General features: G+C 35.4%; 1 protein-coding gene across 6 annotated transcripts in view; it reads right to left on the bottom strand.

The window, feature by feature from the left end:
• The window catches only part of CLOCK (clock circadian regulator), a 68,769-nt gene that overhangs the window by 28,254 nt on the left and 26,948 nt on the right, over positions 1-13,567 (bottom strand). For 5 of the 6 annotated variants that reach the window (XM_082282076.1, XM_082282080.1, XM_082282079.1 and 2 more), the window contains exons 4-8: positions 9,746-9,856; positions 7,373-7,463; positions 5,623-5,682; positions 5,070-5,218; positions 816-907 (exon numbers count right to left, since the gene is read on the bottom strand). In XM_082282076.1, the coding sequence (XP_082138202.1) occupies positions 816-907; positions 5,070-5,218; positions 5,623-5,682; positions 7,373-7,419 (348 nt within the window). In that variant the 5' untranslated portion in view covers positions 7,420-7,463; positions 9,746-9,856. Of the gene's footprint in view, positions 1-815; positions 910-5,069; positions 5,219-5,622; positions 5,683-7,372; positions 7,464-9,745; positions 9,857-13,567 lie in introns of those variants that run through there. The other variant, XM_082282081.1, reaches the window with a different exon arrangement.

Raw genomic sequence — 13,567 nt, 5'->3', positions numbered from 1 at the left:
CTTCTTTCCTTTGAATATAACACAACGTTTCAATTGAAAGCTACCAACAAAAGCACAACAGAACTGTATTTCTAATAAGGAAATTTCAAAGCTCACATCTTTGAAAAAAACTCTTATCAGAGGACTTTTCTGAAAATTTTTTAAATACCAAAACCCACAACTTATAACTTTTTGCATCTGTGCATCAAAGCAAAGGTTTAACTATGGAACAAAAATAAAGAAGCATTTGTTAATTTGTAATATTTTTCATTTAACTATAATTAAAAATTGTTTCACTAACAAGATATAAATGACTTATGCCCATTTTCAATGAAATAATAGCTTATAATTAAAGTTTCTTTCTAGTAGTTTTGCAACTATTCATGTAATCTTCAGCAAAGTAATGCTCTCAACCAGTTTTGGAAAGCATAGCAGGTAAAGAAATTAAACACTTACTTATTGCACTCAAGTTACATGGATATGTTGAGCCTTTTTCATAACTAGAATTTTAATTTATGCATAATAATTCTTTCTCTAGCACCTTCCTCATGTTGCTAATTTAAAATATCCACTTTGACAGTAAACATGTTCTTTTACAGACTTGCTGTTATTATGTTTATTTAATTGAAAATGTAGTTCAAAGCAAAGCTGCTTTTCTGAAACAACATTCTGAAACTCTGCTTACATAGGAACTTTGATGGCTTATCTTGATGAAAACATATAGTTACAACTCAAATATGAGAATAAAAACATATGTCATCAAACTGAAAAATTTCATAATGGAATGACTTCCAGCAAGGAATCCTTCTACTCCCAGAAAACCAGAAATAATGTACCTCTAACATTAACTGTGTGAACTCTTCATTACTAAGGAATGTCGGTTTCCAGTCCTGTCGAATTTCACTGGCATCTGATTGTGCAGTAATTTCTACAATCAAACACATACACAGCATAAGGATTCATACTTCCAAAAGCCATTATTTTTCCCCTAAGCTACATATTCGTAGTTAAGGAACAGCAGAAAGTTCTCCAGTCTCCTCTGTTGTTCATTCATTACATACAGAAGTTGTTCCGTAAAAAGAAAATAAATGTCTTCTTCCATGTCGTAATTAAATTTGTCTTCTCTTTCCTTCGACCAGTTTGTGTTACAGTCCTGCCAGATTTCAAGGCAATACTGACGTTAATGGCAGTCAGTAACAGATTTTGGTGATGAAAAAATACTCTTTCCCCTGAGACTATAATGAAATGTTTTATAAAGAGTGTTGTTTACAAAGATTTAGAAAGCCAAAATTCCTGATCAGTTTATGTCATTAAAACAGCTAATCCTCAAGTATCTCGGCCAGCCCTTGTCATTCTAACCCTTGCACTAAAAATTGTCATTGTCCTTTCTCCTTTTCCTGCTCTTTTCTGGTTATACTTAAAAAGAGTCGTTTTTCAACAAAGATTCTTAAGAGCTCTACGACAGACTCCACTCTAGAATTCCTGTCTGTTACAGACACATAAATGAATTTTGACATAGATGAATTTTGAGTAAAGATTCCAGCAGGAGTTGAGGAATACATAGATTAACTTCCATACAGAGGTGAGAGAATCAACAGCTGCTAAGCAAAGCCTGACGCCAGGTTCTGAAACTGATGCTTCCTTATCAACTGATAACTAAAACAACAAGAAGCAGGACCTCATAGCTCTTCAGTTTTGATGAATAACAAGAGCATCACAGAAGTACTGGTTGTAAGAACAATCTTGGAAAAGTAATCAAGTATTTAGACAAATCAAAAGAACCAAACCAATTCTTTAAGGTTTTTGATTTTTAAAGGACAAGTCTGTACAAAGATCATAAGCTAGAGTCTTAGTTCAGGTGCCTCAAAGAGCCAGAAAACCTGGAATTGAATTAAATATGCAAAGAGCTGGAGCAGTTCGTAGTTTTGTTTACCACACTGAAGTGGGAAAACTTTACAAAAAAGCTTTAGACTTAACTAAAAGAACAGTAAACAACAGCAACATCATGCAAGAAACTGGCCGAAAGTGGAAAGCTGCAAGAAGAAGTGAAAAAAAAAATCAACAAGTAAGACCTTCCAATTATCCGATCTCACAAAACATTCATCAGGCTTTTGCAGTCTGTTTTGAAATGGTATCACAAAGCAGAAAGAGTGGGCTGGAGAATTAAGAAAACCTATGTACAATCCCAAATGTAGCTTTTCAGTCAGAATGAAGATACTGAACACTGAGGGGCAAGTCACAGGACTTGAAAATTAAAAGCTCTGCCACCAAAGTGGAGGCAAAATTCCAGGAACTTACTGCATTCATTCCACAGAACACAGATAATCTTCACTTTAAACTGGAAAAGTCTGATTCATTGGCTCATTCTAGCCTTTATAACCATCCTACTTCAGAATTAAAAAGACTGTCTTTTGCATTAGAACAGATTTATGCTAAATAAAAGCTGAAGTTCATGCCTTTAACAAACCATTCTGAAATATCTTATCACAAGTACAGGTGTTCTTTTACATTTTCCATAATTAGAGCAAGCATGATACTAGCAAACAGAGCCAAAGCAACAGAATGAACCTGTTTCACTTGGCAACTTCAGAGAAATGCCTAGAAGTTCTGGCAGAAGGTTGCACTCAGAGATAAATGGTGGTAATGCCACATTCCTGAGCTAGATACCAGAAGGAGGAGCATAACCAAACTTGCACATTAAACTTCAGTCTTCAAGTTCTGTATCTGAAGCAATTCTACACCAGCACCAAGAATTCTCAAAACAAATTGCCAGCCAAGCCAAGATCTGTACCATTTATCTGTGGGTTGTAGGAGTATCAGTCTACCACCTGCAATTATAGGCAGCTAAATTCTTCAGTATTTACTAATTTTAAAAAATTTGTTTACAAATTCAGTGAAAGATGACAGGCAGTACTAGTCAAAGAGAACCTCCCAGTGATACAATGTCAGTGTGTTTAGCCTCCTGTATCTTCCCAGTGAGAAACAGAATCCACATTGGCCAATAATAATTAACTCAGATAGTTCATTTGGAGCTGCTGCCAGAGTACCAAGCTTGGATAATGTGGAAATAGCCCTGGAAGAACCAGAAGCAATGCAGTTAAATCCTGGTGGCTCAACATAGTAGGACTTCAACCATAAAGCAGCTACTCAGTGCTGAACAATCCATTTATCCTAGGTCATTCAGCTTTATTGCAACATATCCAAGCACTTCAGGAGATAAAATATTCTTCTGAACTTTACCAACATTTTGTCCAAAACCACTTTAATGTAAAATGCTGTACAGCAATGCTAGTAAGCACTGACAGTCAGAGCTTTAGGGACCTTAATATGATATGTGCAGTCACACAGAGCTGCATTCTGTCACACTAAGTGAAGGACAAAAGTGCCCTGCCCCAAAAGGCATCCTTCTCCAAAGCTGCTTTTTGCCCCTTCATTTAAAAAAAAAAAAAAAAAAAAAAATCTCAGCACTTTGAAGAGAAAAATATGACTGCTGGCTGGCTGACACACGTTTGTTCTGCATTCTATATTTTATGTCAGGAATTACCAATACAAGATAAAGTAATTTTGAAACAGAACCAACTTTCACAAAGGCCTTATAACCTGAAGAACTGGCTTTTACAGAAGAGGAGCCTTCATGCTGCTTTTCTTTTCTTATGAGACAAATGTATCTCAGCAAATTAAAACAGCATAATCAATATTTAATTGGGAAAAAAAAAACCCAAACCCATGAATTCTCATACGAATTATACCACCCTACTTTTTTCATTTAAATTATGTTTACAATTTTAACAGCAATGTTCAGTACACATTTGGTGTTACTGGAAACATAACATTAATGGAAGAGATGTGCTAGGGTATGGAAAAACATTTCTCATACCTTAAATTGACACACATACTGTTGATAAATACATAGCTATTCATCCACTTAATGTCTCATTTTATAACCTTATAGTTACTTTTTTTGACCCTACTGCTTTCTAGTTAGCATACATTCTCAGAAATTACCCAAGGAAATGAGCAAAAGAGTAAATTTTCTTCAGTTTCTAATCTTGTTTTTGCAGTGTGAACCACAAGGTGCCATATTAAGAACAAGTGTAGGAGCAGGAACAGAGATTTTTTTATATATATAATATCTAACAGCCATAAATCAGTGTACACTTGGTGGAAGAATTTTTTTCATGACAGAAATAACCTGTAACAAACTTCAGTATAACATATATGGGTATATCCCACCGTCAGTTGATGCAAACAGCAAAGATGTACAAGGATATCAATTGTTTTGACATTTCACATGACCTTTAAACAACACCACACACACAGAGGCTTATACATCCATGTGTATATCTTAAAACTTAAAAAGTTTAGCTAAAAGTATTTATAGATTTTCTGGCATTTTTTTTCCCAGCTGAAAGGGAAAAAAAAAAAAAAAAAGCCAAAATGCCCATAACTCCTGGTCTCTATGCTCTCTGTATTGCACTTTCTCTCGTCAAGCAACCAACCCAGTAACACTGCTGGAAACCACAGTGCCCTATCGCCTTATCATCTTTGTTTAAGCAGCCAGTTGTGTAGGCGGCACCTGACGCAAAGAGAAGGAGCATTAACTTCTCTTGGAATAGCTTTTCAGTGCTTTATCTTGCTTCATGTAGAACCTGGAGAGACAAATCAGCTGTTCAAACCAGGCTTATCTAAATACCCAAATAAGTATTTCCAGCAAGTACTTCCACTAAAATGGATCAGCAGTTTTCCTGTGAAGCAAAACTTTAGCCATTTGCACCCATGTCTGTCCAGAACAAAAAACTTTGAGGTTATTTCAAAACTAAAACTTCTCTTTGTGAAACAGATTTCATGTTTCACAAAGAGAACTATGGGACAAAAAAACTCAGTACTGGCTTTTGCTAAGTATTAGCAGAAATACAGGTACATCTCTGCTACCTAGATGATCTTAAGAATATCTTTCTCCAGAAGCACTTCACATTTTTTTGACAAATTCCTTCAAGGAGCTGCAGAATTTTTACTATTTTATGTAATAATTGAGTATCACTTTAAAAAGTAAGAATTTATAAATAACATTTACTGTTACAAATAATTACCTTTGTGCTTCCGTAAAAAGTCAATGCTCTTCTGCAGCACAGTGGACTTATCCATCTTCCGAGCATTCCCTGGAAGCATGGAACCCAACTCTTTGATAAGTACATTGAACTGATCTCGACGTTTCTTTTCGGACTTGTTTCTAGACACTCTGAAAAGGAAACCAGAAAATGTTTTATAACAACTATGAGACTTTCTTATACACTGTATACTACTGCCAGGTTCCTGATGCAAACAGCCCCTTAAGAATTTCTGCTGTGATAACTGTCAGAAAAACACCTACTCTTTATCTCAGACACCATTTCTGAAGAATGGCTTCCTCCTTAAGGAACAGTGCAGCAAAGCCTTTGGAATAAAGCACCCTTTTACAAAACACAAACAACTGAGCCACACTTGTAAATACACAATATACCTGAAAAGTAACAGTAGAAGAAATGCTGTTGAGTAATGTTTATTTATATAAGAGCAACATTTTTATTGTTTAGAAATCACACTGGTAAGTTAAAGCATATAAGTATAGGACATTTCTTAGCTTTAAATAACTTTGAAACTGACCTTTTTGCTTTATCTTTGTCATCTTCTTCCACCAGCCCATCAAAAATGCTTCCATCATTTCTGAAAGAAACAAAAAGAAATAAATGTTGGGAGTGAAAATTCCTCTCCTTTGAAGTTCAATCACAAAGAAAGGGGAAGGAGAAAGAGCTGACTATTCATCATTGTCATCATCTTCATTACATCAAGAAAGCAAGGAACTGTTTTACTGTGATGTCTCACAAGGGCCATCATCAGTAACCTGAATCTAAGTCTTCTGTGTTCTGCTTGCGTTTACTAAGGAAAAAGCAAAAAACCTTACATTTCTGACACAATTCAAGAGATTCTCAGACTGCTTCTCATAAGAACTTACAGCCCTATGCAAACACTTAATTGAACAATGCTTCATTTTGGTTTGTATCTTCTTGGTTATTTGCATTACCTTACCCTTTTGAAAACATGGGAGAGGATACACGTAATTAATTTTTACTTACTGGCAATTTCTATTCTAATTACTGAAAATCTATTTTTCTTAAATTATGAAGTATTATTAGTGGAAGAGAGCTAAGGAATATGCTATACTTCATCCACATATGTAATTTCATAAATATACAATTAATATCAATCTTAAACAGTAACTATTCATTATATTTGCTTCCTCAGTAATTACGACATAAATTTCTTAGCTTGGCAACTGCCGATCTACTGCTAAAGAGGTGTTAAAATACCAAAATAAGAATGTGTTTTCCTTTGAAGATGCCTCAGTATCCTTCATACAATTCCTTTGTTACACTTCCTTTTGCTTTGAAAGTGAAGTCAAAACTGTTCTGTTTTCCAAAACTGCTGTATAATGGACTTTCACATGTTATTTCTGTAACTTCTCCCTGCTTCCAGTCTATTTAGTGCTGTCCACGTCAATCTCTGTGTGTCTATCCTTAGGAATTTCTTACCTTAATGTTTCTTTCCCTTAAGCAAAGTAACCTTTCTAAAAAGTTTACCTCATCTCTCTGACTCATAAACCATCAGGCAATTGTACTGTACATTATGATTACAGTGATGTTAGGAAGTTACTATTTTGTATGCTACTACATAAACATCAAGCTTTTAGAAGCAATTAATATATTCAAAAGGCTGAAGTTTCAGTGAGATGCCAAAGAACTTCACTAGAAGAAGCGACAAGTTAGACAAGCATTATAGAAGTTTTATCCATTGCTTTTACTCTTGTTTTTTTCCACTGACATAAATTAGATGCAAGTTTCATTTCCCAAAGTCTCAAAAATGGTAATACACAGGAGATTAAGTACAGATATTCACCTACGCTGCTAAGAGAGTGCAGCACAAGGAATCAAGTAGAAAAACATGCCTCAGTTATTACTTTTCCCTTGAAATAGGTTAGCAGGTCACTTTACTATCATCCACAGCAACACTAATCATTTAAATGTATTTGCTTTTCTTAATCAAAAACTAAGTACTAAAAAAATTGAAAGTTCAAGTAAACATTAAAAATCAGCTCAACTTGCAGAGATGTTGTCCCATGGCTGAAAACAAGTAGTGCATTTTAAGATTAACCTCAAGCAATCGAAATCACTATTTTCAGTGACTACAAAATGACACATCTAACAATTACCAAATTTACTTTGTCAAAAATAGCCAAAACCTCACTCTTTAATTTTTGCATAAATTAACATCTAAATGTATTAACCATACAAAAAAGACTATTAAAGAAAGAACTGAACAGTAATTCTCCCAAAACTCTCCACATCTATTAACATACCTGTCTGCAATGGAGCTCATTTTATGGGTGCTTATGGTAAAAAACATAACATATCACACTTTAGTCTTGTGGTAGACATTTGTACGCTTGCCTATAAGAGAAGAAAAAATATCAAACTGTGCTGAGGGAAAAAAATGTGCTTTCCATTACAGCATACTGATGTTTTCATTTGTTCTACAAGCTGTTCCTAATCTTCCCCTCTCTTCCAACCTTCTGCTCTGCCCTCCTACCTTCTCTAAAGTAGTCTCCATTACCATCATAACCTGGGCCTTAATAGCTCATTTTACATGACAGGGTTCAAGAGAACATTATTAAAGGCTACAGTAAATAAGTCTGCACTAAACAAATAGAAACCTTTTTATGACTCTGAATTCAGATATAGCTTTTCATTTTTAACTTTTTCCTAAAGAACCCTCATAAGTTTGAAGGCTCAACAGATGTGAAATACACTTAGGAGTACACTCTCTTTAGAAACAGTGCAAACAGAAAGCATTTGGCATATAGTTCTTTACAACTATAATTTATTCTTACTGCATTTTTTCTTGGGCACATTGTTATCATAGACACTTGAAAAGATAACAGTAAGATACCAATTAGAATATGATCTCCGTACTGGGAGAAAGTTAATCTGACCATTTCTTAAAGCAGTGACATACTCAAGACATGAAGTTTTTGGTTTTCCAGATGTGCATTTGACTTTGAATTAAGAATGTGAACAAAGTATTATTAGTGAGAGAAGGAATATAACACAGGTTATGAAAATACTGAAGTCAAACATAAAACAGTAGAATTAAACCTTTTCCTTTCATATGAAGTCAGTTGTCAGAAGCTGCTAAAACAGAGCAGCAAGATTGTAACACTGGCAGTGATTAGGCAACAACTGCATGCAGCAAGTTTTATATGAGCTGAACTTGCAGATCCTTCAGGAATTTTTAGTAGCCTACAAACTTAATAGTAAAAAGGCACTACATTTATTTCCAAGATGATCTTAGTCCATTTAGTGACTCAGTATTTTCTGAGAAGGATTTGTTTGTTTCTGAGAGTACTAAAACCAGTGGAATGAGCAGTGTCAATACCACAACAAATATGGCAGCAAATGCATGATGAGGGAGCTGAGGAAGAAAGCTTGTGATTCAACCAAATTGACTCTGAATCTTCAACAACATATGGTGTGGATTTCCCTCACAAGAACAGCATTTTTCACCACAAAGTTTCATAACTTGAGCACAGCAGGAAAGTATATGGGAAAGCTGTGCTGCAGCACAATCTCTTTCAAGGCACATCACAAGGCATGCTGGTGTTTTTCCCCAAATGCCCCACTTCTTCAATTAGTATGGACCACTTTTGTCTTGCCTTCACTCTCCAAAATCTAGTGCTACAAAGACACACTGGCAGCAAACCACTTCTTCCCTCAAATTCTTCAAAATAACAATTGCATCAGCCATACTGACAAATTAAATTTCCCAAATTAGTTGGCCAAGTAACAGAGTTGTAGCATTTGAACACCAGCCATAAATGGCATGAGAAAAGTAAATTATGAAGAAGTGTCTGACTTTTTGTCAAAAGTCCGCAACGACAGACAGGTTGCTCAGCAGTAAAAGCTAACTATCATGACTGGCATTGAACTAAGTTTAAAATCAAGACAAAAGCTATAAACTTGTTTTCATTTAGCTTACATGGCAAGCACTAATACAGCTATGCACTAATTACACTTCTAGCCCTTTGTTAATTTTTATACAAAAATGGTACCTAAAATTATAGGGATCAAGAGCAATATGAAATTCTGTAGGACAAATTATACACTTTCCTTAATCTGCAAAAGAAAAATACCTGTACAGCTAAATACAGAAAACCTTCACTTGCGACATAACTGACATCTTCATTATGCAGAATCAGAATTTAAAAGTCAGTATTTTCACTTTAACAGAGCACTCAATTCCCAGAATTCAACAAAATTATTGATTACAATATACAGATCCTGTATATTGCAATATATACAGTCAGAACTGGCAACCTAGATCTGGTATCAAGACAAATAGTTTAAAGTGCTGAAAAGTACAGGAAATGCACCTGTAGCACCCTTGTTTCTCATCTTTCAAGGTCTGCCTCTTCTGTCTTTGCACCCAAATTTGCAAGACACTGAACACTCTCAGTACTTATACATACCAAGGATAAGACTGCAGAGTAATTCCACCAAAACCAGTCAAGCTGAAAGTAAACACTAGATAAATAAAGGACTATGTCTATTTCTAAGATTCAGACTCAGTCATGTTCTAGAGAACAAAAGGTACTACTTAACACTGCTATTCAGCCCATCTGTGTTGATAACTGAAAGCCATGGGAACCTTATTAATTATAAGAACACAATTTTACCTTTTACACTTTGGGACTTGTTAAAGTATGAGGTTTAGGGACAATGCCTGGTTCCTGTGAAGCACAACGTGGAGTTAGATGTATCCTCTTCTGCAGAAAATAAATTCCAAACTGTCAAAAAATAACAAAGGAAAGCTTTAAAATTAATGAGTTTAAAAGCTATAGACTTCTTAATTTTTTAATAAAGACAAGCAATTCTTTTAACAAGAGTAATCACTAAATGCAATATTCTGCTTATCAAAAGTATCTCAAGTATTTCACTATCTGAATTGACGTTGCTTTAAGGTTCTTCTTGATAAGCAGGATATTCTGACACCGTTTCATCTTGGCTTTAAGCTATCACTTTATGCCTGTCTTTAGTCTTGATGTCCTTTTCACTTTTGAATTTGGTTTCACCCATACCATCTACATCTTCACTTCCACTTGCTACCTTCAAAGTATATTTATACACCATTATTTAAACACCTTTTCACTGAAGTTCTTATTAGGATCTCTTCTGGCTTTCTCTGTTACATCTTCTCCACTCTATGTCTCCAAAATTATTATTCTCAGGACTCCAGAATGCGTAGAATGTTTCTGCTGCTGACAACTAGCGAAGTTGCCCAGTTGCATTATTGCCTCTCCCTCAAACACAGCCACTAACTCTTTCTTTCAAAACTCACTTCAAAATCAATTCTTGGAATGTATCCCAAACTTGCTTCACAACTGTACTTCTTGCATACAAAGACTCCGCACTGACATAAAGTTATTGCCTACTTCCAGTCTCTCTATACCATTACATTTCATTTATAGTTACTTCTCTTGAACCATGCCACTTTCTACATTTTTAAGCTACATGAAATCAGGTTTTTTCCCCTCATCTTTATCCTGTTTCCATCTGCCTTGCTTACTGGTCCTAAAATAAAACAAATTCACTATAATATGTACTTCTTCCATTACTAAAAAATTTTATTTTAAAGTATATTAAATTCTAAAAAGGAAGCTGGGATCTATAAACTAAGGTTATGCTACTCCTAAATTCACTGATGACTTTTACAGAAAATACCAGAATTATCACTTATTTGATTTGAAAAGTGCCTTCTCCTGCACCTAACAGAGGTTCTCAAGTGGTTGAAATACAGATGAAAATATTAACATAGGAAGTTAAAGCATAGCAGAGCAATCTGCCAGCAGGAGAAAAACAATTACAGCATGATTCAATGAAGCCACTCGTTCTTGTCTGGCCAAATAACCTGCTGGCCCATTGACCTACTTTTTTTAGGGGCTTACAGCCTCCTCTCCTATTTTGTTTTGTTCCATTTGACAAGTGCAAGCATTAATAGTGACAGAAAGTCCCATGGAAGTCTGCAACATGAAACCAGTGTTTTTAAACTGCTTGGAGTGGAATAACTCTGCCAACTCTCACCCAGTGCCTAACAGTTCTAATGATGAAAATTTTAGACCTCCTCTCTACAGTATGTAGAGGTGCACTTCTTTTAAATCACAATTACACACTTAAAATAAACATCACAGGTCTTAAACACAGAACCATCTTCTATAATGTTTCAAAAAAGGGAGCTTTTACACATATTTCAAAAAGGTATTTTAAGAAGAGCAGGAAAGGAATATGTTTATATCATAAATGAACACATGCAAGCTTAAATCAGACAAAAGAGAAGCTAATTACAGTGGAAAAGCTTTTATTGCCAAAACCACATAGATCTCTAACTTAGTAGAAATAGCATGCATGTGAAAGCCAGCCTACATGCCAGCACTGGCAGCCACAAGAGTTCAAAGGTCATTGTTCTGTCTCCACAACTCATTAGTTTTTTTAAAAAAATAAATTACATCTGTCTGTCACTTGATACCATGTGTTTTGAACACATACAGGCATGTTTTCCAGCTTTTCTGTAAACCAAGGCAGCTAGAAACTTACTATCTTAAAGGAAGCTGAGGTCCTCAATCAAAAATCTTATCTGCTGCCACGGATATGCAAACCATTACTACACCAAATTGCTCAGTCTGTACAAAAATTACAAAAACTAGCAATACTGCAACTTCTGCACTATGCTGACTTATCACTCATGGAGAGGCAATAAGTTATTGCATCCCAAGTCATTGCTTGGCCAAATAAAAAAGGTTCTGTATAAGTTACAGGATAAAAAGCCGTAATCCAAACTAAAGTAATAAAGTTCACACCATCTGATAAAAAATTCCATTTTTTACACTGAAAGAATTTCAGTACCTTCAGTCCAATTTTATTATCAATATTGGCATGTACACTGGTAATATTAAATATTGGAAACAAATTCAAAGATTGAAGAAAGTATGAAATTACAGCACAGTCTTGCTCATGACAGATGTTCTGTCAGGACTGGACTGAAAAATGAATGGGCCAATGGTGAACACATTGCCTGTACTTCATTTTGTATAGAGCCAGTAACTGAAATCCCTATGACTCCAGCACTTCATTCTATTGGTAACACTGATAAATATTTTTGAGGAAGAGTAAGTATTGTCCTTATACTGTAAAATATATTTTTATAGAAAAACCTTGATTTACGTAAAATTTATGTCAAGGCATACAAGTAATACATGATTTTGCAGATTACAATCCTCAGAAATAATGTGTCGTGGCTTGTATTATTAAGACAATTTCACACAGGGAACATCACAGGAAAAACATATGAAGCAATACAGTTTTCCAACACTACAGTTTCTTCTGTGTACAGTGTACATAAATAGTGTACAGAAATAGATCAACTTCTTTAATACAACCTGATCTCTGTGCTATAACCCAATTTTGCCAGGGGAGCAAACTAGTTATTATAATAATTGAGGATTAGCTGTAGAGAAGATCTTGTTTAAAGAATCAAAGTCACAGCACCCAATGCCCTGCAGAGCTCTAACACTAGTCACCCACCAGGGTAAGAAAGACCAAGAGCAGGAACATCACACTGAGCAAACACTCAGCAGAACCTGACTCCCAATGTAAGCACAGCATCAGAAGCCCTGCTCATTATAGAGATTCTGAGGATAATTATAAACCTTCCTGATACTCCTTTCCATGAGCTTCTGATCATTTGGATTATGAACTTCTGGGGTCTTACTCTACTAGGACATTATACCATAACTGGGGCAAGCAGTGATCCAGCCATTATCTCCTGCCCAGAATAGTACAACACTATCACTCATATTTTCCATTGTGCTCTTTGCTTCACTGGTTTACCTCCAGCCCAATCATTCTTCTCTTTATTTTTCTCTTTTTTGGAGGTGGGGTAGAGGGGAGGAGAAAAGGAAGAATTTGCGCTGGTTTAGTTTCTCTCCAGGAACCACAGACTTTTGTAGAGAGCAAGAGATTTTTAGACAGATAAACCATAACCACCTGCATAACCACCTCTCATCACATATAGTTTGGTAGAACTACAGAACAAGCAAGCAGGTTTCAAGGTAGTTGCTCCTTTGCTTGCAATGATATGTACACCAACAGAAAGCAAATTATGGTAATGACTGATTAATCTTTTCTTGCTAAGCAAAGGCTGGCTGTGAAAATATGGTGGTTTTAAAACTGACACGTCTCCTTTTTTGCCTCCAAAAAAAAAAAAGGGCAATTGAAAAAAGACCCCAAAAGATAGGGCTAAAAGGAACTTCAAGGAATGCTGTTCAAACTTTGCAGCCGAACAGGTTATTTAGGCAGCTGGGAATAGTCACATATTGCAACCTCTCCTCTACCACATCGACAAATCAGTTTTTGGTCTGTATTTGTGGAGATGACGCATCCTAGAAATGTCATTTTCTGAGATAAAACAAGCTATAGCAGCAGGTGTTCATCTTCCAGTGCTT

This window comes from Coloeus monedula, assembly GCF_965178545.1.
Source record: "Coloeus monedula genome assembly, chromosome: 5".
In the NCBI taxonomy this organism is placed as follows: Eukaryota; Metazoa; Chordata; class Aves; order Passeriformes; family Corvidae; genus Coloeus; species Coloeus monedula.
Note: the sequence above shows the minus strand (reverse complement) of the source record. Positions and strands in the feature narration are given on the sequence as shown.